Below are 26002 nucleotides of genomic sequence, written 5' to 3' on the forward strand. Positions count from 1 at the left end.
TCATGTTTGTACGTAGCTAATAGTACTGAAAAGGCAGCAAGAGAGTCTAGAAGTCAGAAAACAGCCATTTATTACAAATCAGTTACCACCAAAACAATTCTTGAATCACTTTCTAAATACACTTGTAGGTAAGTACAAAATAAATACATCTAGGAATACGCAGGAATACGGAGGAATTAATTCATAATAGCTGTTTCTGATAAATTATATTGAGTGTTGTCAAACTACACATGTGACAACATACAATCAAGCCTTATAGGTATTTTCCTTGTAAACTTGAGTAGTACCAGGAAATATGTTCTTGCAAACGAGAGAGCGTTGCAGCCGTCATTCAAAGTGATGATGTCCAGAACCTAAATTAAGATAGTCTCATTCAGCAAATTACGAGAGACACAGTATACTAGCTCTAGTATAGTACAAAGGAACCAAGTTACGCTAGTTGTGACAATAATTGGTTACCTAGTATCCTTTTAAATACCACAAACATTACCTGCTAGTAAGCAATGAATTACATGTACTTTGTACATCTGAGTATTACAGATCACCTTCTTGTGGGTCACCTTGGCAGAAATAAAGTGATTCGATGATTTAAATCTGTTAAAATCCCTCAAGTCCAGATTTAAGGAACATCTCCACTTCTTTTTTCCATTCTAGCATTTCATTTGCGCTTTTCTACAATTTCTTGGCGTGACCTAATCCCTTCCAGATTGAATCATAACACACACCCACTACATGACTAGTCTCCTTGACAGTTGTTATTTTGGCTGTCACACTATGGTTCTTGCCAAGCATTGCATGACAAGCCAAATAATGGCTCTGAGGGAAGCTACACACCCACACCAAGAAACATATATGACAACATATCAAGTTTTTTAGCACTGTACCATGCATATAAATATTTATAAAAGCAATGTTCTTATGTAATATGTCAAACACGAAAGACCGTGTTTGACCACATTTCCAAACACTAGGGAGAGTTGAAAATACGATGCGTAGCAGAGTATTTTTGAAGAACTTCAAGGTGTTTGGAAATGTGATCAAACACTGTCTTGAGTGTTTGATATATCTTCTCAATCGAAACTAAAATTAAGGAGAAAACAGAGAAATAAAATTGTAAAAATTCATGCTAATTAAGATCGGATGTCCAAGCACTGTCACGGTCATGAACTCGATGATTATTATTCATGAGTTTGAGAAGAATATGGCATACATAAAATGTGCATATTACTGGCACAGTGTATCTATATGTTGTGTGTATGATTTAAGTACTATATGCATTATAGACTGAAATGAACAAGTCAATTACATTAGACAATACTAATAATTTAATAAAAACTTAAATTGTTACATAGAAGGGTAATCTTGCTGTAAATCTGAACTTTTTGATTGGATCTTTCTTGGTCAGGATTTTGCCATTAATGGACCGTTTCCGTGGTCATAATAAAGCCATGTTTTTCTTGTTTTGGAAAGCCAGCAAATTCAAAATTTGCAACTAGAACTTCAAAATGAAAACATGTAAATACTCTCATTCTAGGAAATGAGACAACGGTCTAGAAGATTGATATTTTACAGCGCTTACAACATGGATGAATAGGACGAATATTCACCGAGAGCAAATTTTAATATCCTAAAGATCTGGAAACTTCTGACGTAGACACTGAAACAAGCATGGCCCGAGTGCCATATTATAAACTACGTACTAACCTAGCTTACTCGAGCCATACTGGGGAATATTGGCCCTAGGTTGTTTTTGTACTGACTGAGTGCAGCAAAGTCTGATGTACTGCCACCACCTTGGGCCAATATTGGTATGAATGATGCATGAATGAATCATGTTATGTATAGAAGTAAAAAAATATATTACTGTCATTATATACTTAAGTTAATCTTCGTTGTTTATTTACACTGTTTTTCTATTTTTGGTCACACATTAATATAACCCCATAACAAAAATAAGCAATTGTACAGAAACATGTATGTTGCAGAGACTACAGACAATATGCAGTTTGGACATATTACAATACTATTTAAAGTTTATAATCACATTTCTTTCAGTGATTTACAACACCCCCAAGTAGAATTGCAGTGCAAAATACTCCAAGAGCTATCAATAAACAGTAATGTGGTTTTGTAATGAAAAACCCCTGTTGTTTTATATTTATTAACTCTATCAGCAATTTTGTACAGGGCATGTGAAACCATAATATTAAATGAAATGTGATATCACCACTCAGGTCAAAGTGAAGAGAGAAGTTTAAACACTTACCGGTAACACCTAAGTAGCAGATTTTAAATAGTTAAAAATAGATTACATCCCCATTGAGTTCACAGGTCTACATGTACAGGCACATGACCACTACAGTGAACGTACAGGAAACAAAATGAATAAACAATATCACAAGCTTTAACACTGTCACAGCGTCTTTCTCAAGTGAATGCAGTGGGGATCTATTTGTCACATGACCTTGGGTGGAGGCATGTGCCAAAACATCCCTGTATACTGTAGGACCAGAAGTTCAAATCCACAGTCTCAATTGAGCACCAGGAACTTGCACAGAATTTCCAAGGCTTCGCAAATTCTCCTTCTGAAGTTGTTTTCTTCTCTAGCTATGACAGTCGCCTTACTCTCTTCCAATAGGGATGTTTTGGCACGTGACTTGGTTCACTCAAGCTCACGTGACTAATAGATTTCTGCCACATTCATTTGAGAAAGATACTGTGACAGTGTCGAAAGCTTGTAATTGATAAAACATTGACTCTGTTTTCATATCTTGTTTCTTAAGTATTATGTCTACCACAGAGTCAGGAAACAATATTTTACTCAAAAATGTATAATGTTTGACCAGTGTGTTCCTTCATTATACACATATTCCAAAGCAAGAATAAATACGTATCTACCTCTGTTCTAGTAGCTCATCAAGACTATCATCTCCCTTGATAAGAAGTGCTTTCATTTTACAGCTCTGAGCCACTGAAATGTTTTCTTCATCATCATCCAAGAGAATAACCTCTTTTTTTTTAATCTTTACCTTGTGGTCTTTCTCAATTTGATTGCGCACGGATTCAATATGCTGTTGTTTTCCTGTGTGAAAAGGTTTACAAAACACAAGTAGCTGTAAGACCATTAATTCATAGCTGAGTATGTCACCTTAAGCTCTTGCCTTCTGTGAGCCATTGGCAAATACCCCACAATTCAGGCTATTTCAACAGAAAATTACAGCTACAATAGATTCAAAGACCATGCCTATGCCCAGCCTCCCAACCCCCTCTGGTTTAACATTTATGTATACATGTTATTGTAGGTGCATAAGCATGCGCAAAAAAAATTACCCGCTTACAGCAAAGATATCAATGACGTAACCTATTGTTATTACTATGTCAACCAGAGAATTACTGGCTGGTGAAACAAAAACAATGTTGTACAAAAATATCTTCCCTATACCGTGTGTTTGGAAAAAACATTGCTTCAGCGGCAGTAGAGCTTATACTTACATACAATAAATAAAAGCACATAGATTTAAGCTTAACAGATGTACCTTCCTTGGTGACTCCTTTCACTTCTTTCCACTTCCCATCTGTCCCTCTATAATGAATTCGACTAGTGTCACAATCAGGCAAAGCCTGCTCTAAAACTTCACGAATAAGAGGAATTTGCGGTGAATGAGTCACAACAGCAACTTGTAGATCACTACTATTCAACATTGCCATGAAGAACTGCTTGAAAGATGGTCGTACACGAGAAACCAAGCTTTTGCTTGTGAACTGCCAATTGCCTCGCGTGTGAATATTGATAATCGTTTGATCAAAGTCCACCGCTACTAACTTGATACTCAGCGATAATAGCTTTTGCACCATACTGGAATATTTGTCCATCTTCTAACTGCTCCCGCCGTTTATAACTGCTCTCGTTGTTTTGAGGTTTCGTGTGTCCTCTCGTGTGTCCTCTCGTGTTTTCGTGTTCCTTGACAACCTCTGAGCAATCGAACATTTGGATCAGCGATAAAAATGAAATGGAGTGATATGGTATATAATACACATATAGTGTAACATACAAGTCGATTGAGATTATGGTAAGGGAATTACCAAAGGAAATTTCCGAAAAAAGCGAAATTGTTGAGTTTCCGAATTGCAAATTTTTCTACCGAAAATTTCGGAATTCCTGGGAGAATAGTCAAATGAAACGGAAATATTCAGGAAGAAAAATTAGAAAATTAATTTGGGTATACCTAGCTCTCTTCCGGAAATTCAGAAGATTGTTCATTCGCCCATGTAAATTTGCTTTTGATCATATTTTAACACCAGAACAACTACCTTGAGCAAATAAAGTAAATAAGCAAATAAATAAATAAATTAATTAATTAATAAACGGATAGATAAATAAAACCAAACTAAAATAATGATAAATCATTCTTTCAGTATCGAATTGATTCAGTGCTATTTGATTCAAAGTTCAAGTTAATCAAGTAACCGATTAATAGAATCGAACATCGCTTACAATAACTAAAGATATAATTTTTTACTGTCTTGCTCTTCTTGAGCTCTTCCTACCAGAATTATTTCACTTCCAAATCGTTTAAGAAGTTACCAACATCGTATAAGACGTTGCCAACAACGACACATTTTCAAAAACGTGTCAGTCACTTGTTTATACTTTTCATAACTTACCCCAGTGGGATTCAAATCCTTATAAGGAAACAAAGTCACACACAGCCTGGAAGAATTTACCCTTTGATCAGGTCATGTCAAGTGACCCAAGAGTAAACTGTGTTGCTTGTTTTCCTGAATCGCTCTTTAATATGATTTACTTGTTTCATAAAACAAAAACACAAATAAATCCTAAATCCTTACGATACGGATAAATTAGACGCTTGCGAAATCAGCGAACGTGTTGAAATATTGATTTTCTAAATGAGAAAAATTGTTCAGCTGTAAAGTTTGCAGGAAACCTGTGCAGAGCTGTTAGCCAATCTCAGAAAGCTATGAAATCACGTGAGACGAGCGACAACGTGGCGCGAATTTCAAGTTTTGTTGTTCAACTTTGGGGAGGAAGTGCCGGGAAACTCGTGTTTCGTACAACACGAAATAGGTAAATTATTTACCATTTCTGAATTTCTTAGCATCTCGCTAGCTAGTCAGTGAAAGGAGTAGTACATTTTTTTGCTGACTTCAAGGGAAAAGTGAAAAAGTTTGAAGAAGAACATTATTAGCTGAAGCGGTGTGACATTCAAACATGAATAATTCACGAGCCGTTTGTCTTATTTCTGCAATTATTCAAGACACCGGAAAGGTAAGCTTTGCTTCTCACAATAAGCTAAACAGTGTGTTTTATCGGAAGTATTCTTCAAGCGGTGGGTTGATAAAAAGTGCCTTAAATTTGCAGCACAACAGGATATTTTTACTTTTATCTTACATCTGCTTACATGCAAATCGTATAGAGCGTTTTCAGTCACGTGACCAGCAGCCATGCAAATTTATTCGAACAAAAGAAACTGTTTACATAAGAAAAGAGTTGAACTCCCAAAGGATTGGTTTGGTACACCGAACATGGCCGCCGTTTCACTGTTTTGGAACACCAATATGGCTGCCGTGACGTCATGCGAAAACTCTCTTTTGGGAAGTTATTTGTTTACAAACATTGTTTTTGTCATTTAAATGTTCAAAACGTTAAACAAAAGAACTCTTTGTTTCACCGACCAATAGTTCTCTGGCTGGCATATTAATAACGATAGGTGACGTCACTGATATCTTTGCTATTGTTTCTTTGCGCAATTTTCGTGCGTCGTCGGCTATACCATAAAGAATGAAAGGGAATTCTATTTTGGAACTTTTATTTCATTTTAACTAGACGCTAAGAAGTTAAGAAAAAAATTGGCGAAGAATTACCTAACTGCACATTGAAGATATCACAAACAAGCGAAACTTGCTTCTTGCTTTTTGCTTCTTCTAAATTCGAGGTTAAATAAAGTATATGTATGTATGTATGTATGCTAGAACTTAAAACCCGAAAATTCAGACTAGAATATGTGTTTCATGCATGATGTTAAAGTTAAGGGAAAAAATACAGCTACTTACTCTTGCGTCGAAATTAAACTTTCATACACTAGGTCAAATATTTTTCGAGGAAATTTGTTACATCAAATTAGATAGACCAGATTCCCTGAGAAGACTGCCGTCTTGCATATATTTATTTTCTGTATTTTTTTTTTTTCAGTCATTGTCAAGATTTAAAATTTACAGACAAATACATGAAATGGTGAAATAGAATTGATTGTTTAGCTTCTCGTACAACGTAGAGGGATTTTAAGATATTAGTAATTATTTCATTTCCTCAAAGTTTTTACGCCTAAAAAAGGTGAACGCAAATAAATTAATTATCCTTTCGGTTTCTCCAACAGATGTACAACCGTCGTCGTCCTTCATATACAGTCTGGTCAGAAACGTCATCTTTTAGCTACATCTACCCTGCTCAATTACTCTCAAGAATTACAACCTTGTGGTGGTAGTGGTTGGTGAAATTCTTTGTGGGTAGGGGGGAAGGGTTAATTATGTAGAGCTCTGGATAAACCTTACATTCAGACATAAATATATAAACGTTCGGATTCGGCTGCACATAATTTAGATTACAACTTAATTTTCCCTTGGAGTCTGGTATGTGACTCCCCTAAGATTTCCTGGGTTCGGTACTTTTTCGATTCGGCTTTCGATGTAATTGTTTCGGCCAAATCTCGTCACTGTTCGTCGTCGCCGTCCGGTCTGGCTTCGGCTTCAGAGCGATCTCCCGCCTAGCTAGCACTGTGACATCGGTAATTTTTATTTCTTTCAAGTTCTCCTTTATAACAGTTATTGCTCTGTAATTTAGAAGAACTATTCGGCAAGGTTTATCCAGATAATTAAGTGAGGTAACTATTTTACTATTGGAGAGGAGGCAAGTTTAAGTTTCTCCTTACTAGTTAAATAATATATTTCTAGTTAATGTAGTTCTGGGATTGAAGGGACATTGCACACACCTTAGTTAGCTGTCTTACAAACAGCCCGCGAGAAGGAATCTACCATGAAGAGACGGATCGCATATAGAATCAAAGTGGACATAGTCAGTTCATAGGATTAGGAAGTATGTGGGGAAGCTCATCTCACAAGCCCAGAAGTTTTAACACCTAGGCAGCTACAGGTTTGTCTGTTTGTTTATTCTGCTTTGTGGGGTGAGCCTACTCAATCAAGTCCTGCATTGCACCCCCAACAGCCATTCGTAAAGTAGAAAAGTGGGGGAAAGTTCAACTTTACACAGAGCCGCATTTCTCCAATAATAGTCTCGACTTTCCATGATTAAACGCGCATCCTCAAAACGCAAACGAGAAAAGCGCGCACGTTGCAAAAGACTTGTACACAGACAGGCCACGCAGACAAGGAAAGTGCGCTCGTGCCAGTCTCATCTCCCAATAACGTTAATCGCACTTCATCTATCCAAAAAAGGGTCAAGTTGTTGATAGTTCCACCTCGCAAACAATCGCATCTCTTCAGCTATATCTTCAACTCACATCAAGCTCCGTATTACACAACGGCAGGATCAGTTCAGGAAATTTCGGTGTTGTACGCAGCCGGATCTCTCCAGTTGTATCCTCGAATTACTTGAAGCGGATCCATCTACACAACTTAAAAACAAGTTGAGGAACTTTTACATCAAGCGCGCTCCATTCATCTAGCTAGTGAAGAGTCGAAATGTCAACAGTTCCGCCCTGTGCACAGCCACGTCTTCTTCAATTACATCCTTGTCTTCATTTAGGTACACTCCATCGATCTATTATAAGAAAAGTCAGGGGTAGTCGATCCTCACACCCAGGCTCTACTCTTCAATTGTACCCGCGTTTAACGCTTGTGCTTGGTCGAGTGTGCACGTGCACTATCCATTCAGCAAGAAGACAGGAAACGTGCAGATGGTTCTCCGTCAACGTAATTAACTTTACGAGGCTCTATTCATCCAGTGGGAATACAAGTATTTGGAATGTCAGCCTCATATCCAGGAATGGCACCTGGTGATATTTGCGCACTTTCCATTACCCTGGGGGGTACGGCACTTGTGGTCAACTCAGCACCTAGTGGTAAACACACTCAGGAAGCCTTTTCGTAGAAAGAGGTTTGTTGATTATTTTATTTATTATGTTTTTTTGCTGTGAGCAAGATCATCATGGCGCTTTAAAGTTCAATTTGAAACTCGTATATCTGAGTAAAAAACTTCATCAGGGAGACGTTATGTTGGTTTAGATCAGGTAAGTTAGGATCAGGTAATACTAGGCTTCCACACTTATAGGGAATTTCTTCTTTTTTGTATAAATTGGATCGATTGGTTTAACACTGTTACGTTGTGGGTCTTTCGCCGTTTGCTTTCTCTATTTTTTTTTACTCAGGAAAAGAGCTTGAGGACCCCTTGAGGGACGGAGAGAGACGAATTACTAAGCCCTAAGGTGGACGGGAAGACCAATGGTGACGATTAACTTGGCTGGCCCGGTACCCAAGTACAAAGGTGACGTGATTTCTATCTCATACTTTAGGATAGTAATGTTCTTAGTCAGCTAAAATCTAGAATGGTAAATGCAAAACAACTACAGGATTTCAAACCTTTAAGAAATACCCTCAGTCAGTTCCTTGAGGGACGGAGAGCAGCGTTGGGTTACCAATTAAAGAAAGATCGGCGATAAATCTCAAGCAGTTTAAGACCCACATACGGAGGCTAGATCTAGACAACATCTTAGATGGATATTGTGGCTGCCATCTTTGTAACTCATAATTTTAATTTCTCTTATAAGACTTTTCTGCATATTATTTTTAGATAGTTCTAGTTAGGTGTCCCCTATTAACAGTAGGGATTCTCCACTGCTAAATGTAATCGACACGGTAATAAAGTCATTATTGTTATTATTATTATTATTATTATTATTATTATTATTATTATTATTGAGGAGCTGAACTTAACAGGCCATGCTTCAGGTTAGTTCTTCTTTCTATCTTACGCTTTCTTAATATGATAATATCCTCAGGTATTAGATTCTACATTAGTAAATGCAAAACAACTACAGTAATAAAATTCTTTGGACAGTGCTCTCATTCAGTTTCTTGCAGGTCGGAGAACAACGCAGGGCTAAGCTCGAAGATGGACCGGGTGCATGACATATGGAAGAAGCGAACCCTTGGCATGCCCAGTAGCCCAGGTCATTTCCATATCATGTTTTTTCGTGTAGTAATGTGTAGCTACGCTGCTCGTTTTCATTTTACAAGTTTCCACCTTACATTGCGGCATTTTCAACATTTTTTGATGAAAAGAAAAGAAATATATTTAGTGAGTGTGTTCATCTCAAACAAGTCCAATCTTGTTGAAGACACCATCTTATTTCATTGTTTACCAGCTTGCCCTTTTCAGGCGTTCGTTTAGTTGGGGAACAGCGCGAAAAACGGCGAGAAAAAACCTAGAAGAGGGGTTCGGCGTGGAAAAGGTTTGCTGGGTTCGGCCTGTTTTGCGATTCGACTTGCGATGGCAATTTTGTCCCCGCTTTATACCATCACAGGGGCAGGCGAAAATTGAACTAAATAAATAAATTACTTGAAGTAAACGAATAACAAATAAACAACCAAGCAACAAATAAATCAATAAAAAAGTAAACAACCAAATAACCATATAACACTAAAAAAATAACAAATAAACCAACAGATTACTCAATAAACAAATGCAAATAAATAACTCAACTCAATAAATGAACCCAATATGATACACGTACCGTTTAAAGCGGCTGACGCAAATACGTTTAACACGTATTTTCGCTTTTCTCTGACTGTTGTTTTTATGAAACAGGGACTTTCATAAGAGTACCCAGGTTTGCGATTGACTTTGGGAAGCAGTGACTCCTGTGAACATTAATGCATCTCTCACTGGTCACCTCTGTTTCGATGACTAACAATTGTTGTGATATACTTTGCGTTAGGATTTGTGCAAATGGTTTTCAAGATGGTTAATATTCTTTTTTCGTTTGGCGTGTTGCTTGCTTGTGTTTTCTTCTGTTTTATTCGTTGCAGTAAAGTCAAAGAAATTCGGATTGGGCAAACTGAGACAAAGGGATTACAGCTGACAGTTTTTCATTTCTGAGATACCTAGCCATTTATCAAGTCGACGCCGATAAAGGTAAATCAACCAGGAGAGTAGCCAGGATTTTTCAAAGGGGGAGGGGGGGAGGTCACGCTGTGTAAAAGTGAGGGTACTCACTAGATTGTCACGTCGTTTTCGCCGCCCGTTGTAGGTTGTTTGTTTAAAAAAGGCTTACAAAAGGGGGAGGCATGGGAACCCCAGGACCCGCTAGCTACGTCCCTGAAATCAACCAACGTGGCGAGTTTTTGCTACTAATAAACCTAGCCTCAGAGCTGTTGCTGAAGTTACATTTGGTTTGTTATTTGATGTTAAGTGTTAATAATTAAAATATCTTACTCCACCACCAACATTCTCTAATGACTTTTACGACTTTTGTTTTACTTTGTAGTCAGCCACCCGTGCTTTTTGTCTCGTCAAACCTCGCACTAGCTTCAGAGAGAAGGGGGCAACCATGCACAGCCGTGCTACGTTACTAAAGCTTCGATTTGAGGCCCTGCGAGGATGGTGAGTGTGTTCATTATATTTCATTGCGTTGCTGGATGGCCTCACTTTTGATCCAAAAACAGGTTTTGGGGTGTAAGGGGTATTACTTTGAATTTTATGAGACGTCCACGTTGCTACTGGACCCAAGGTGGGCCTTGAACATGTGCTGTGACATTGAGAACTTAACTACTCTCCATTGTCCTCGCGGCTTTCCCTCGTTAAATATCCTGCCGCTGAAACAAGGCACTCTTTCGCGAGAAATTCCCACAAGCTACAAGGGCTATGTTACGGAAATAAATCTCTTTTTGCTTCTAGGGGTGGTGAATGGTAAATGCGAGACTTTGCGAGAGCGGCGCTTTTCTTTACGGGCCCGAGACCAGAGAGACCAGCGAGAGACCAGAGAGACCAGAGACCAGCGCTTTTCTTTACGAGCCCGAAAAATATTGACTTTATAGATCGCGAGCGTGAGGAGCTCAGACTCTTAAAATTCGAGCCCCAGATTTAGTTGAGAGCTATAAGAATGAGCGAGAATGAGCTTGTACAGAAGTCTTACAAAGGAGCTTTTTCTCGTAAATACTTGTGCCTTTACACAGTTCCACAGGGGACAACAGATAAGTTCTTCGACTTCGTGGGTTTCATCATGAGCTATCGTGGGCTGTGTGTGGCTTCTTGATTCCCCTTTTAGCCTTTTGGCCAGCCTTTGCGAACAAGCTGGAACTGGAAATTCGACTATAACACACTACGTTAGGATATCCTAAAACAAACTAACTGGTTTTTTGGCGCCAAAATGACGTTGCGGTAAGTTTTGTAGCTTTTTGTGGAATTCAGACAATTTGGCAGAAGTTAGGATTAACTTTTTCTCGGAAATTTGAAAGTTGCTTTATTGAAATTCAATATCAAGTGACGAGAAGACGTCTTTTATTAAAACAAACAAACGAATCGGAACTTTGAAACCCTTAACCTTGATAAAAGTCGAGACTCCGAGAGAACTTCGTATAAAAATCGAGACTGCGAAACACACATAACCGCTAAAAAAAAGGAGACTGCGAGACCCGTGAAATTCGACTAAAATTTTGCGAGACCCAGAGTTTTTGAAGGACCATTCGCCACCCCTGCTTCTGCGTGCCACAAATGCGCACAAAAATTTCAGCAAGGGCCATGTACTCAGAGGCCCCTCAAACTATTGTCAGCCACAAGTATTTTTTATTTTGTTTTCAACTTGCATCCCCAATGATATGCTAAATGTAGCAGCGTATTACCAAGGCGACTGCAAATAATGCACGCAACGTTGCATGAAGCGGCTGAAGCGTGTGTCCCAAAAGGACAGTGTTATTTCAGTCACCTATTCTCCTTCTCTTTTGCTGCGTCAATTTTATACATGGATTATTTGTGCACTCTCTTAAACGGACAATCTTGTATCCTCTTACCTTTTCGGGTATAGCCCGCAGAAAAAAAGCATAAAGAAGAAAAGATAGTTTAAATCCACTGACTGAAGCTGGATCTTTACGACCTCTTGTCAGTCTCCTTGTATGAGCAGTTTCATATTATAATGAAAGCAGTTACAGAAGACACTCATTTAATTACTGGACCTTCGTCATCTAAATGCGTTGAAATTAAAGTCACGTTTTACTGAACCCGATCGTCGATAGACTTGTGACTGTCTACTGATGAATCTGCCAATATTTATGTTTAGCCGCCATAATAGTTTTCATAGTATAATGTAAGTTAGCCACGCGTTCTCGAACCAAACTATAAAGATGACTTAACAGAGGAGTTACGTCACCGCGAAAAGGGCCTTTTCCCGTAATGTACAAGAATGCCTTCAATCTTGAGGAGGCCTAAAAGTAATAGTATGCAAAGATAGCATTATAGAGGCCCTTTGCTCCAACTATCCGAGGAGTCTAAAGGAATAGACAAACAAACAAAGCAGAAAAATAACCGAGAGGTGTTAAAAACCAAGAAGTGCGACTGAGAAAGATTGACATGAAATGGATTGTAATTGACAAACTTAAAAAAATTAGACGAAAATAATTTTAAAGATGTGCCATCTGTGAGATAGCACCTTTAAAGAAAAACACATCATCAATAATTAGAGCGCAAGCTCGCAATACGGAAGTCTCGTCGTGCATGCTAACCGCATTGCAGTTGGATTAATCAATTTAGTCGAACATTTTGGCTCCCATCGCGGAATGGGTACTTTAATTTCGTGCGCTTAGTTTGTGTTCGGTAGACTTAAAGATTGTTGAACTTTGGCATTCTTGTTGAGAGAAGGACTTAGTTATGTAGCATCAATTTATTTAGTCAGAGGGAACAAGTCGCATTGGGATGACTTCGATCTTGTGTCGTCGTGTTAAAAATGTCAGTCATCATTTGGACTTGTTCGCCGGTTGACAAACTAATTTGTCTCGATATGTCTCGATGAATAATAAACAAAATTTTAGCCCGGGGTCGGGATTTCAACATACGATTCAAACGCCTGCAGTTAGAACATCTCAATTCTCAATTGCTCAGCTAATCCTAATCTTAATCATTAACGCTATGCTATATAACCTCCTCTTCTTTTATCCTGGGTTTAGATGTTTCAACTATAGCCGGTTGAGTATTTGGGGCGTGAAAGGAAACTCTGTTTGCCTTTGTGGCTTCGCCAGAGCTGAGTGCCAAACTTCAAACAGGTACATTAATTTCACATGCATTTAGTATATGTATTGGAACTGTACATTTTCTTTGAATTTGGAAATATTTCGATGAAGAAAATTCCGAAGCTTGCCAAAATCGATTTTTATTGATTTTTTACATTCAATTATTTCCAAATTGGATTAGGGTGAAGTAATAGTAGTGTTGGTCTAATTCTGCTCTTGGAACTGTCCAAATTACTATAGGTTAATTTGGAAACGTACAAATATCAAGTTTTCCCAATGGCTATTATCGCTGTTGTTAAAGGTCTACTTGGGAATAGTATAGAAGGACGAACACGCTAAGCAGCACTCATATTGTTTTTTTAAATTTCGACCTCCTATGAGGAACATATGCTGCCAGTTCAGAGACCAAAATTTAGGCGGGCCGGAAGGGGTAATTTTTGGCCCAATATCCAGTATCCCTTAATGGCTCAAACACAAACAAGTTTCCTACTCAAAATTGCGGGATATCTGTTCTAAATAAATTTTTTACCTTACAATATCCTGTATCCCGAAAACCCCTAATAGGGCGTCAGTTGAAGTCGGGGTAATCGAATAAATGACCTTTGTCATAAATCACTCCATCCGCCGTGTTTGTCCACCATCCATTTTCCTTAATACAATTCAAACTGTGACTGTGCAAGGTGCATAATTTTGAAGCTGCCAACCTGGATAAAACTATTTGAGATGATTCGAAAAAAAAATACCTTCATTCTCCTGCTGTACTGACTAAATTCCAAAACGTAAAGAAATGTTGGCGTACATTTGTTTTAAAAACAATTAAACACGGGGTCTTAAGCGTTCAGCGCGTGTTCTTAAAGGTATTGAATTTCTGGCTAAACATTCGCTTTTCCTAATGTCCGTATTTCAGTGTTTTGGAGCTGGTTTAGTTTAATCTCGTTTTTATTAAAAAGCATTCACCCTTTCAGTCGGAATTACGGGTTCTTTTGAAAGGGAACTACGAAATAGACCCTTCTTTAGAATAAGGTCTTGTCCAGAAACACATTCCGCTGAAAAATTGTAAAGTCAAAAGGGCAAATCTAAGGAGTTCTATTTTTCAAAGAAATCAAGGGCTGAAACTGTAGGAAGCAGAGCATCAGTCGTTCCTCCCAGTTTCGTTCATCAATCATCGTTCGTTCGTTTTCTGTTAAACAACACTAGCAATGATCATTTTAAAATGCTTCTTTATTGCGGAAAAATGCTGACTAAAAAAACTACAACATTGTGTCAAATTATAAATGAAGAATTTTGCGAAAAGTTTTTTTATGAAAACTACTCCAGTCCTAACATATGTTAACATCATTTAAAGAATATCACAATGAAATTTCGCGGTTAACATGGCCAAAAAAAAAAAAAAAAATTCGTAAAAAGCTCTGTATTTTTTAAAGCCCCGAAACTATAATCCCATTACATCTACAATATTTCCAAATCCAGTAGTTGAATATATGCGGTTAAACGTAAGATTTCACTCGTGACGGAAAAAGTGGTACAGCTACTTTATTCTGTCCACGTCACAAACCTTTCGCCTGGTTTCAGTCCTTTCCCACGCGATTTCGGTCGCCATTTGCAAGAAACCAATTCTCGTTTCCATCTCGCTCCTCGAATTTCCACCAGTCCTTGCTTCCCCAGTAATCTTCGGGATACGAATTGTCTCCGTTCCAATACTGATCGTTGGACCAATCAGGGAGCCAGAAGCCGGGATTGCAGGGAGCGTAAGAGCACTTCATGGGGACAAAAACGGGCTTCAGGAAGCTAGCACCAGTGTCGCATGTAAACTGGGCGGTGGTCTTTTTCATGATGGTGGGTCGAGGGCACATCGGAACAGAGATGGGAGTTTTGCCAACACGTCCAGATAGCATTCTAACGTTCTTCTGCTTTCCGAAGCAGCTGAGGTCACGGACGATTGCGTTACATGTGCCATCACGCACAAAGAGCACCTTCGTGTAGAACTCGCCCCGAAGAGTTTTGTCGTTGTGCATAATAGGTCCAGTTTCCATGCGATAGTTCATCATTTTGTAGCCTTTCATCATTTTTTCTATCATTATGTTTTGACCCATCATTGGATATTTCATCGTCATCATCAACTTTCCTTGGCCCATCGCCATCATCTTCTTGCGCATCATATAGTTCATCTTGCCCATGCCGTATTTTATATCATACATCATAGGCTTCATTCCATACTTCATTGGTCCCATCATGGGCTTCATACCGTACTTCATTGGTCCCATCATAGGTTTCATTCCATACTTCATTGGTCCCATATGGCGCTGATGACCCATCATTGCTCCCATGGGTCGCATTCCTCGGCGTTTCATTAGCTTCATTTTCTTCATGCCAGGTTTCATCATTTTAAGCATTTTTCGTGCTCCTGGTTTCCCTTGCATCTTTTTCTTCATCATCATCATCATCATCATTTTCTTGTGCGTCATTTGCTTTTTACCATCTCGATGGTCCTGGCGACCATTCACCAGTCCTTGGCCATCAATCTTCTTGGACTTCTGGCGCCCTTTGCCTTTGGGTGTGGTTATCTCTGGTAGTTCCTCACTCCAGCAGTTCTCCAAGCACAAGGTGTCCTCGTCTTCGCATTCATCACAAGGAGGACGGTCTTCTACTTCGTCATCGCACTCATCGCCCAAACATTCGACAATGGGGTCAGACATCTCTTCAAACCCTTTATCTTTAACTGCAAGGAAAATATTTTCTAAGTATAGGGAGAGTTGAAAGCCTGTTCAGCGCTTTTGCAATGTTTTTTTTTTCCGTTGATCTCTTCACCAGTTTTATTTCTTAATCAAAAGATTAAATAATTTGTAATCTCGGGCAGGCTTTTGAGTTAGTGCTTTTGTGATTAAACTTACCCTTTCCCCACCTTCCCCTTCTGAACAATGACATTCTGTACTGCGCAACTGTTTACACCAAGATTACCTTGACAACAACAACTTGAGGGAAAAAAAACCTTTTATCTCTCAATTTATGACAATTCTTCTCTTTCGCTGTATCATAGCGCTGTCAATAGACGATCAAACATTTCGTTGTCTAGGATTTATCCGGGGCCTCATATTATTTCTATCGTGGGTTGGAACAAGGACAAGGGTGGGGAGAGGTGAGGAAGTCAAGATAAGAAGGTTACCTGGTGGTTGCAAGACTCCCTCCATTGCACGCAGGAACATGGGGCCAAGCCACACCTGGTACGTCTGGTTGACGAACGGTATTGGTGTCAAGCTCTCAACGTCCTTGCCTAATATGGCATCATCAGGCACACCCTGCACGGTCAGGACTTTCTGAGCCTCAAGTAAGGCTTTTGTCACCTTCCATCGCCAGACACCATCGTGCATGTTGCACGTGACAAGTGCGTTGGATGGCACGCGTCCAAAGTTACATTCTTTAAAGGAATCAGGTCCGGTGAAGTCCACAGTTTTTCCATCTGGACACAAGAGAACGAAGTCGTCTTTTATGTAGCCATTCTTTGCAATAGTATCTTCAAAAGTGTAACCATCAATGAAGGCTACATCGCCATCGTCCCTCTTGAGACACTTCAGGGCTCCTTCGTACCCGTAGTATTCTTCGCTGATGGGATCCATGGAGCATTTCTTATCGCCTAGACCAGCACACGATTCACACATCTTTTCACGGCATTGTTTTATGTCCACGTTGTCCCACTGAAGGTTAGTCCATTCATTCATAAGCCAGAAATAACGAGCACAGAGCAGGGAAAGTCTATAGATGGTAAAATAAAAATGATGATAATAAAGAATAATGATGCTCTTCGAGACACGTATCTGAAAACTTAATCCAGACTAATATTGATTAAAACCATTGGGGCTCGAAGCAACGGGCATGTTTTTCCTGGTGTGCAATTAACAGCAAAGATTCCCTAAAATTACTTTAGTGTGTGCGTGAAGGTGCGCGAATTTAGTTCCATATCCACGGATCGATATTCTCCATGCTGATCAAATCCTTTATTTTCGTGACATAAATCATTAGCTCTACAAGAGAAACCCCAGTGCTGGAAAAACATTTATTTTTTACCTGATGAAGATGTCTTGATGGAGAGGCATATGATCTTTCACATACTCCTTGTATTCAGAATCCATCCATGTCTTAAATGTCACCCAATCGTCATCGGTCCACTTGTCAGTGTATGCTCCCCAGTCCTCCTTTTGATTCCATTTCTCCTCGACCCACATCTCGAACAATTGCCATTCGTCCTCGGTCCACTCCTCTGGTTTCTCCCACACCCAGCCAAACAGCTTCCACTTGGGCATCTCCAAATCGTAGAAATCTTTCAAGCCACCATAGTTGTCCCAGCTGAAGTCTTTGCTTGCCTGAAGAGCAAGAGAAGTAATGCTAGTAGTAAGTCGTAGACGCATCACGTCCACGCAGTTTCTATGGTCTATAAGTTCGTAAGACACAGTTTTCTGGGAAATTCACTTTCATGTTTTAAGTTTTTCGAAACTGTGTCAGAGGTTACGTTTCTGTCTGTTGACCAACGTTTTCGTTGCCATAAAATTCGCTGAATATAAACAACCGCCATGTGTCACATCTCGTTTTTTCTCTTACGAAAAAGATCTCTGGGTGACTCGTAAGTTATTATGCATGAATGTATTTGTTGTCGAGCGGAACTCATACATTTAAAGCTGATTACAAGGCAAAAACATGACGATCGAGAGAGATTTTGACTGTTTGTTTCATATTGAGTCTATAAACTTACGTAGCAGGACTGTCGGTTAGAGTTACTGAACCTCAGTACCCATTGGTCTGTTCATGGGTGTTTTTTAGACCGCCCTGGTAGTTCCAATCCTTCCTTTTTTTTTTTTTTTTCTTTCTATTTAGCCATGTACAACCATGCTATGGAACGTTTAGTGGTACTATACTGGACAGTGTTTCACAGCTAGAGTGTTTGAAAGAGGATGCATTATATTTACCAACTTAAAGACTTCCTGCATCAATGGAGTGCGGAACGCGTGCGTACGCGGGTCATCTGAGGTCATCATTTTGATCAGCTTAAGGAACTCTGGTGATTCGAAGTCTTGCAGTTCGTACATTGAGTGGTATCCGTCACTGATACCGCTCTGCTTGTCTTGCCACTGGCGCCACAGAGGAGCTTCATACCTGTCCTCCCACGTCACGATCTTATCCTTGAGCATCGATCGCCAATCCAGTGTGCGTGACAACAGAGGATACTTGGTCAGGTCCATCGTGTTTATTCCAGGTACACAACTTTCACCGAAGTGTTGTCTGAGAATATGACAATGAAATAAAAGCAACGGGTTATGAAATCCACACGGCATTGTTTCTCTGTAAATGAGTTAATTGATTTGTCAGCCTAGCGCAGCACGCGACAGCTACAAGACAACAGCATCCGAAACCTAAAGATCTAAGTAGCACCATTAGCGTCACTACAATTATCTGCTGTGATGTGTCGTCACGTAAACCTTCGCATTTGCCTTCGAGAAACGTTGCGTGACGATCCAAATAACAGCTGGAACTCTTTTAGTCCTGACAAAAGCAGCGAAACTCTGAATTTAGCTCTGAGACGTCGTGTTGGTATTCCCACACAATCTTAACGGCTGACGTTTTAAGTATTTTCAGCACCTGTCTAGTTCAAAATGTTCTGATATCGTAGGGAGAAATTACATTATCATCACAGTGTAATTTCTCGATTTTTAAGGAAAATGTCACTGGGTTACAAAGATATTAATAAATTTCTACTAACCCGATCGATTTCAGAGGTGAGCTAGATCGTTGTATTGTGCCATTAGCCAAGAGCCATCCCATTGGGTGAAGGAAACCGCTGATCTTGTCAACGCCTGCGTTACACATTTTCCAGCCGCGCATGTCTTCTGATAGATCAGTTTTGCCCTTAAGCATGACGCCGATGGTGATGCTTTTTGTCCAAGGATCCTTCCTGTTTAAATGTAAGGGAAATACTTTAATATGCGAAGAAATGAGATCAATTTTCAAATTTTACAAAACGCTTTTCGGGAACTCAGTAATGAGAAGCGGGTGAGCTATGAAAAACGCGGAATATGTCACGTGAGCCAAATGGCGAAAAAGAAAGAAAAGATTATTGCTCTCGTTTCTAAACAATTCCTCTATTGAATGAAAGATGCACGTACTTTTGTTCCTCATTTTTTTTTCCCCTTTTGCGATGATTCAGCCATATTATTCTGTCTTGGTTTTCCTAACACAGCAACCGGAGCTAGGCTAGAAAGTTTTGTTTGAAAACGAAACTCTTACCCCTTGTAATTCTCTGCCATGAAAGGAATCAAATTATAATCCAGTCCTGCCAAAAACATGTCCGTGGAGTTGAGGTCGACAATATCGGCTAAGCCTTTAGCTACCATTTCCGTGCACTCTTTCTTGCCACTGGCCTCAACACAACCCCAGGAGATCTCTTTAGCGTCTGTTAAAAGAAATCGTTACTTTATCAAAAGGAAAGTCAGTCAGAAATAGCTCATTAAAATTGGTTAATCCTGCAAGAATTATTTATGGGGTAGTATTGATGTGGTAAGTATGCAATTATGTCTAACACTTTTTCGAAAGGTAATGCTATCATAATTTTTTTCTCAATCGGAAAGCTCGAGAGCGAAATAAAAATATCTCGGTAAATTCAACAACTCTAAGTAACTTTTCAAGTCAGCTACAGCCAAGAGCATAGGGTTTATTCGTTAGCGTGAGTATCACGAGCGTGTCCGGGGGTACTTCACGTGATCTGGGAGACAACGATTGCCTTACACGTGAAACAAAGTGACAGGTTATGCGAGACGCGTTACTGCCTAAACTCTTTTAGTTTCCGAATGGACCGAACAAACGGCTTCTATGGGGGTGATTGTTGACTTGAGCGTTATCGTGTGAAGGAAGTGGTTTTGCTTGAAAACCTGATCATGAAACTCTTTCTATTCAGCTACGACCTATCTGGCTGTTAATAGAAACTTTTCTCGTGTTCGTGATTGGAAATTCCATGAAAACGCTAAAGAGGCTCCTTTTTATTTCCTCAAAACAATATCCAACTAAACAAGGTACTGAAGAATGACTGACTCACAGGTGACTGTCTGGAATTTGTTGATCATATCCTGGCATTTCTTCATTTCTTCGTCTCCAACGACGCACATGAAAGCGCGTGGCTTGGATTTAAGTTCTGCACAGGTCTTCCAAATACCAACCGTGTCTACACCAAGGAATTCCTTGTATGTTCTTTTATCCTACAGATATAGAACGAAGTCTAAGAAATGACTTCAAATCTAAGGCGAGCTCAGACATACATTTGTTCAAAGGCAAAGACTGACTGGAGCAGTTCATTCGTTCCCACATAAGACTTTCATCCCTACTGCTATATCCTTAACAGTTAGACATCTTGTTCGCATAACTTTGCTTTCATTGAGATAATATATTTACCTTGAAAACCGGCCCTTTGTAAAGGAAGTGAAAGACAATTCAACAAAATTACCTCAGGGATGAGCTCCAGGGAACTGCTACAATCCTTGAAGATAAGGTCCTTGTTCTTGTCCTTGTAATCCTCACCATTTTCATCATAGCCTTCCATTTTGTCACAGTACAGAGAAGAGTCAAACAAGCCGAATGCTTTATCTGTGTCTGGTGATGAGAAGAGTGTCGAGGCTTGCGTGAGAGCACTGGTACAACCCTGAATCCATTCCTTTGGCTTGTCCTTGGACACCATCAAGACCTGGCGAGAAAAGAGTGTGCAATCATGGATTCACTTTAACACTGAAAACAAGACTCGTAATAATTCCATATTCAATTATTTGCATGGAATATTTGAAGAGTATTTTTCTCAGGCCAGTAGTTGGGGTGGGGGAGCAATGAGTTGGGGAACACTGGTTATCGCCAAGCGGAGCTCAGAGAAGAAACCCATATCATTTTGAAATGACCTTCCTTCATCTATAGGTAAAACGTCAACTAGAAAGCTACTGAAAAGAGCACTTTACCAATATTGTTTTGCTCACTACTAATTTGGGCAACATTGGCTATTGCAAGATATTACTACTTTTTATTAGACTCTTTTCTATCATAAAATAAACGTAATTTAACTCAGGGGTATGTAATTAGTTTAACTAAATCTGGCCCTTCTCCATTTCTTCTTGTAACAAACTGTTGTAATTCAGCGTGAAGAGGAGGAATTGTATAAATAAATAAATAAATAAATAAATAAATAAATAGATAGATGTCACATAGAGATTATTACATAACTAAAACGTCATTACGTGCATAACAAGAGGCATATAACATAACAATACGAATAACGGACGCCTACAGGGGTTGCAGCGAAATAAATAAATAAATTTAATTAATAGATATCACACAGCGATTATTACATAACTAAAACGTCATCACGTGCATAACAAAAGGCATATTACGTAACAACACGAATAACGCACGCCTACAGGAGTTGCGGCGAGTGCAGAAGCCGTGTGTTACGGAACGGAAAATGTCTGCGCTTACGAACGAGACTAGTAGGTTTATGTACCTGAGGGCTTTCCTCAGCCAGGTGGCAGCCTTTCTTGATAATATTTGTCCACTCCAGAGGAAGCTTCTTGTTTCTGCACACAATATCAAATTCTTTAGAGAGATCCTCCAAGTTCCTAATGACCTCGTGGGTGTGGACGAATCCTACATCTCCCGCCCCTTCGCGAAGGCACTTCAGCATTCCTGAGTAGCCATAGTAAGGTTCCTTCTTGTCTGACAGCATCTCACAGAAATCATCATCGTCTTTTCCTGTGCGTTGAAAGAAGTAATAATGTATCTGTCAAGCTTGGCTTTAGAATTATTTTGGAGGAAATACAGGGAAGCGTGACGTTAAGGAGCGCACGTGAGGGATCGGGCAACATGCTGAGGCAAGGACTTATGGCTGGGACCTCGAGCAGGCAGCTGTGAAATTGTTCGAAAACGAAAAGCAAATAAAACAAACTAGGCAAAACTGGCTTCCGGATCCAATCATTAAAAATCCACGGAGATAACAGCACATTTAATAAATTTTCGCAAAAGGAGCGTTTTTGTACTCTCTGGAGTCGTAAGCTGCGCTTCACTTTTAAGAAAACGAATTTTATTCATGACTCGCGGAATCGATCTAAGATTGTCAGCATTTCATATGCGTGCGTTTGTTGTTTTGCTGATATAAAAGCTATTTTTTAATGTTTTTTTTTTTTGGGGGGGGGGGGGGGTTGTGACCGACATCATAGCTTGTGATCAAGCTTGGATTATCATTTCTTTAAAACCTTGTGATATATATGTGTTCTTCAAGACGGGAATCATGTGCTCTCTTCAAACAAATAGTTGAGTAACATGAAACGCTAGGCACATTCAGTTACCTGAAACTTGTTGTTTGAACGCAAATATTGCAACTACGATCAGCCGGAAAGCCCATTATTTGAAAATTTGTCAGGCACGTCAAATAGTTCATGTTATAAGGCAAGGTATAATTTAAGTTCAATTGACAGGCAGATGACTGATTGGCGTTTTTTTTAAAGTTCTTTTCAGGACCAAGGTTAGCTTCGGGTTTGAAAAACACTTTTTTTTTAACTGCAGGGAAGAACTGATCAGTTCAAACTCAAGTCGACAGAAAAGCAAATAAGTCATTCCGGCCAGTGGAAAAAAAACGTCACTTGGAAATAAAATGCATTTCGTGTCTGTCACTTAAATAAAGTCTTTCATTTCATTTCAAGGGAAATTGAAAAACTGTTTCCGCTCAAGAGACATGCGAGTTTGCACAACTGCAATATTCCAACACATTCGCTTGAAAGTCCAGGTTTTCCCCTTTTTGACACTTCAATGTAGAATATAGAATATTGAATATATATAGAATATTGTAAATCAATGGAATAAAAAAAATGTTAAAGGCTGCCGGGTTGAAAACTTGAGGAAACAAAAAACGGCGCAATTTAATCCGATGCACGTGCGCCAGTGCGTGAAAGCAAGGTGAGGTAAAAGCAAAAAAAATAGAGCCAGAAAGTGGATGCATTGTTCTCCTCACTCCATCTAATCAGTGAATTATTTTCCTTTGAATGCAATCAGGATATGAAAGGTTTACTTCTATATGACTCAGGTATGTTTGTTTTAGTGAAAAAAAGGCAAGATAGCGGAAGAGATACCGACTGAAATTGAAGACTTTGAAGGTGCAGGTTAAGTACATTAAGGCTTTTTTTCTTTTCCTTGTTGGGAAGATTGCCAAGAAATATAACAGCTCACGGACATTGTACCCAGGCAATTAAAATAGCAAACAGAATTTAATACAACCGAATTAGAACCTTGCAAATTTTTAACATACCAAGTAAAATTGACTTTCTTTTGTTACAATGTTACCTATATACAAGAAATGAACAACTAACAATAAAATGACTTTTACTGACATACCTTTGCATAATTTACAGAGGGATTCAGGGTTGGTCATGTTCGGGTTGTACATGTCATGCTGTACGCCGGGCACACAACTCTCTTTGAAGAACTCCCCCGCGCTCTCATACACGTTCCCTGTGCGTTGCATGATACCCTTCTCGATAAGGGAACAAACGGGGGACTTGAAACTGGCTGTGCTGTCCACGCCGGAGTGGCACGATTTTCGCTCTTTCAGGTCCTGAAAGCTCTCGATACCAGTGGTGGTTTTCTTCACCAGTGCGATAGAGTAGTGCTTGAGGATACCGTCTGGACCTTCATACTGGGCAAACTTCGTGTCGTAGTCTGGGATGTCTTTGTGGTCGTCCTTTTCAAACATGATAGGAATCAGATCGTGTACCTTCCCGGCTATGTAGATTTCTTCACCTTCAGCCGTCATGATGTCTGCGCGTCCAAGTCGAATTTCTTCCATGCAAGATTCTTTGCAAGGCGCCATGGCGCAGCTCCAGTACATCTGTGGGCTCACCATGTACTTGAATTTCATGGCCATCCTCTTGCACTTTTTCATCTCACATGGGTTTGTAACACACCAGCGAACTTTTGGGATGTCGTCTCCTTCGATTTCTTCTCCGGGCTCTTTCCATGGTTTCTGTTCCCAAGGACGAGCCTTCACTTTCCAGTCTTCAAACGTCCACTTCTTGTCATGTCCTAGTCGCTTCTTTTCCCAACTTCTGGCTATTAGAAAATTAAAGTAACACCGAGATTAATAATGTTCCATTATTCTAGCAAGTCTTGCAGCCGTTTAAGTAAGGCCAAATTGATAAAGCAACCTGCCGGGACCGTCTCTGACTAATTACTAAATCACAGCTTGTAAAATTGCTCTACATTACGTCTAGTTGATATTTAAAGTACCTGGGAGACCATCGACCAAGGCGCAGACGAGGAACAGCAACACCACCAGTCCTTTCATGGTAGAGGGTTTGCTACTGAGAGAGCTGATGTGAAAGCTGGTCGGTAGCCTTTAATTTATAGCTGTGGATTGATCACATGATCAGTCACACCATTGATCATCTGCTCATGTTTGTTCCAGGCTTTTCATCAGCTGATCTGGATCCTATTAGCGGCGATTTCCTGCTATTGTTATTTTTCATTATTTTCATGCTGGGCTGTAAAATGAGCACAAGGTGTGTTACATAATAGTTACACATTTGTGGCTTATCGAACTTTTGTTTATAATTGGATTAAAGTCAGCGGAGAATAAAGAAATAACCAAAACACATATCTCATTATCAGTTCGATCTCCATCAAAAATCAGATGTGTAGTTCAACTTCCAACTTACAGCTGTCAACAGTTTTATAGTGTACTTTTAACACAGCATCCGACTCTTCAATATGCATTCAATTTTGGACTTTGCAATTCAGTATTAGACCATTGACCATTGGCTCACACCCCATGACTCAGCATCCCAAAATCGGACTTTATAATTCAACACTCTGTCAGCGGATACGACTTAACTTATGAACTGTATTACAGTTATGTAACTTATTTCTCAGGAAATGGAGCCGCACGAACTTCTTATGACACAAATATAATTATTAATGTATGTAAAGAGAACTTGCATTCAGTGATCAATAACTTTGCTCTTGTGAATGGCATGAATATATTTTAAAGATTTTGTTGAGGATTTGAATGCTAATCACCAATGCAAATAAACGTTCCACTCCAGATGGGCGAGACTAGAGGCCGCGTTGACAAAGCTCTCTTAGGTTGAGATTGATCTTAAGAGTATTCGAATACAAAAGCGATTGTTAAAAAACAATACTTATGATCTTCTCAGACTTACTTCGTAAGCCTGGTCTGAGCTGCGCACTTAGGTGTATGAGAGAAGCCAGCCGAAGGCGCGATGAGGGTCGGAAGAGGGGAGCAATTAAACGGCCAAATTATAGGCAGTTCGGCCTTGCATTCTTTCTAAAACAGCAAATGGGTTCCAGCGACCTTGTAGAGAATTCCCCTGGATCCTCCTCTGAGTGTAATGACTGTAAAAATATGTGGATTACCCCTCAAGCTAAGCTGTCGCAAGTGAAAGAAATTAAATTTAAAAATGTATTCCCAACAAACCGTGCATGTGGCACGACTGGTTTGGGCATCGGCGATTTTTTGTATTTTGCGGTAACTACGTTTTGCTATTGTAAAAGACTCGTTTATCTTCCTGTGCGATTTTCAGGAAGTCTTAAACAACATGCAATCGACAAATGAGACACCATGCAGAGAGTAAATCTAAAACACGGCATTCAGTGTCAGGCTCTTTTTAATACAATAACACCTTGTGCTAATGTGGCTGATTGCGGCAGCAATGGATCAGCA

The 26002-nt window shown here is 39.5% G+C and overlaps 3 protein-coding genes across 3 annotated transcripts in view; all 3 read right to left on the reverse strand.

The window, feature by feature from the left end:
* LOC145495918 (zeta-crystallin-like) overlaps window positions 1-26002 on the reverse strand; it is a 163477-nt gene that overhangs the window by 9435 nt on the left and 128040 nt on the right. The window lies entirely within an intron of this gene.
* LOC145495954 (uncharacterized) lies at window positions 54-3955 on the reverse strand. The gene is made up of 3 exons (XM_081475548.1): window positions 3537-3955; window positions 2899-3082; window positions 54-353 (listed from the first exon to the last, which is right to left on the reverse strand). The coding sequence occupies exons 1-3, from the start codon at window positions 3871-3873 to the stop codon at window positions 332-334; spliced, it is 543 nt and encodes a 180-aa protein (XP_081331674.1). The 5' UTR covers window positions 3874-3955; the 3' UTR covers window positions 54-331.
* On the reverse strand, window positions 14458-24655 carry LOC145495698 (major yolk protein-like). The gene is made up of 11 exons (XM_081475314.1): window positions 24550-24655; window positions 23659-24372; window positions 21776-22023; window positions 20738-20974; window positions 20333-20492; window positions 19528-19693; window positions 19004-19195; window positions 18213-18525; window positions 17317-17612; window positions 16418-17004; window positions 14458-15973 (listed from the first exon to the last, which is right to left on the reverse strand). Exons 1-11 carry the CDS (start codon window positions 24605-24607, stop codon window positions 14823-14825), a joined length of 4122 nt encoding a protein of 1373 aa, XP_081331440.1. The 5' UTR covers window positions 24608-24655; the 3' UTR covers window positions 14458-14822.

Source organism: Orbicella franksi, chromosome 1 (genome assembly GCF_964199315.1).
Source record: "Orbicella franksi chromosome 1, jaOrbFran1.1, whole genome shotgun sequence".
Lineage (NCBI taxonomy): Eukaryota > Metazoa > Cnidaria > Anthozoa > Scleractinia > Merulinidae > Orbicella > Orbicella franksi.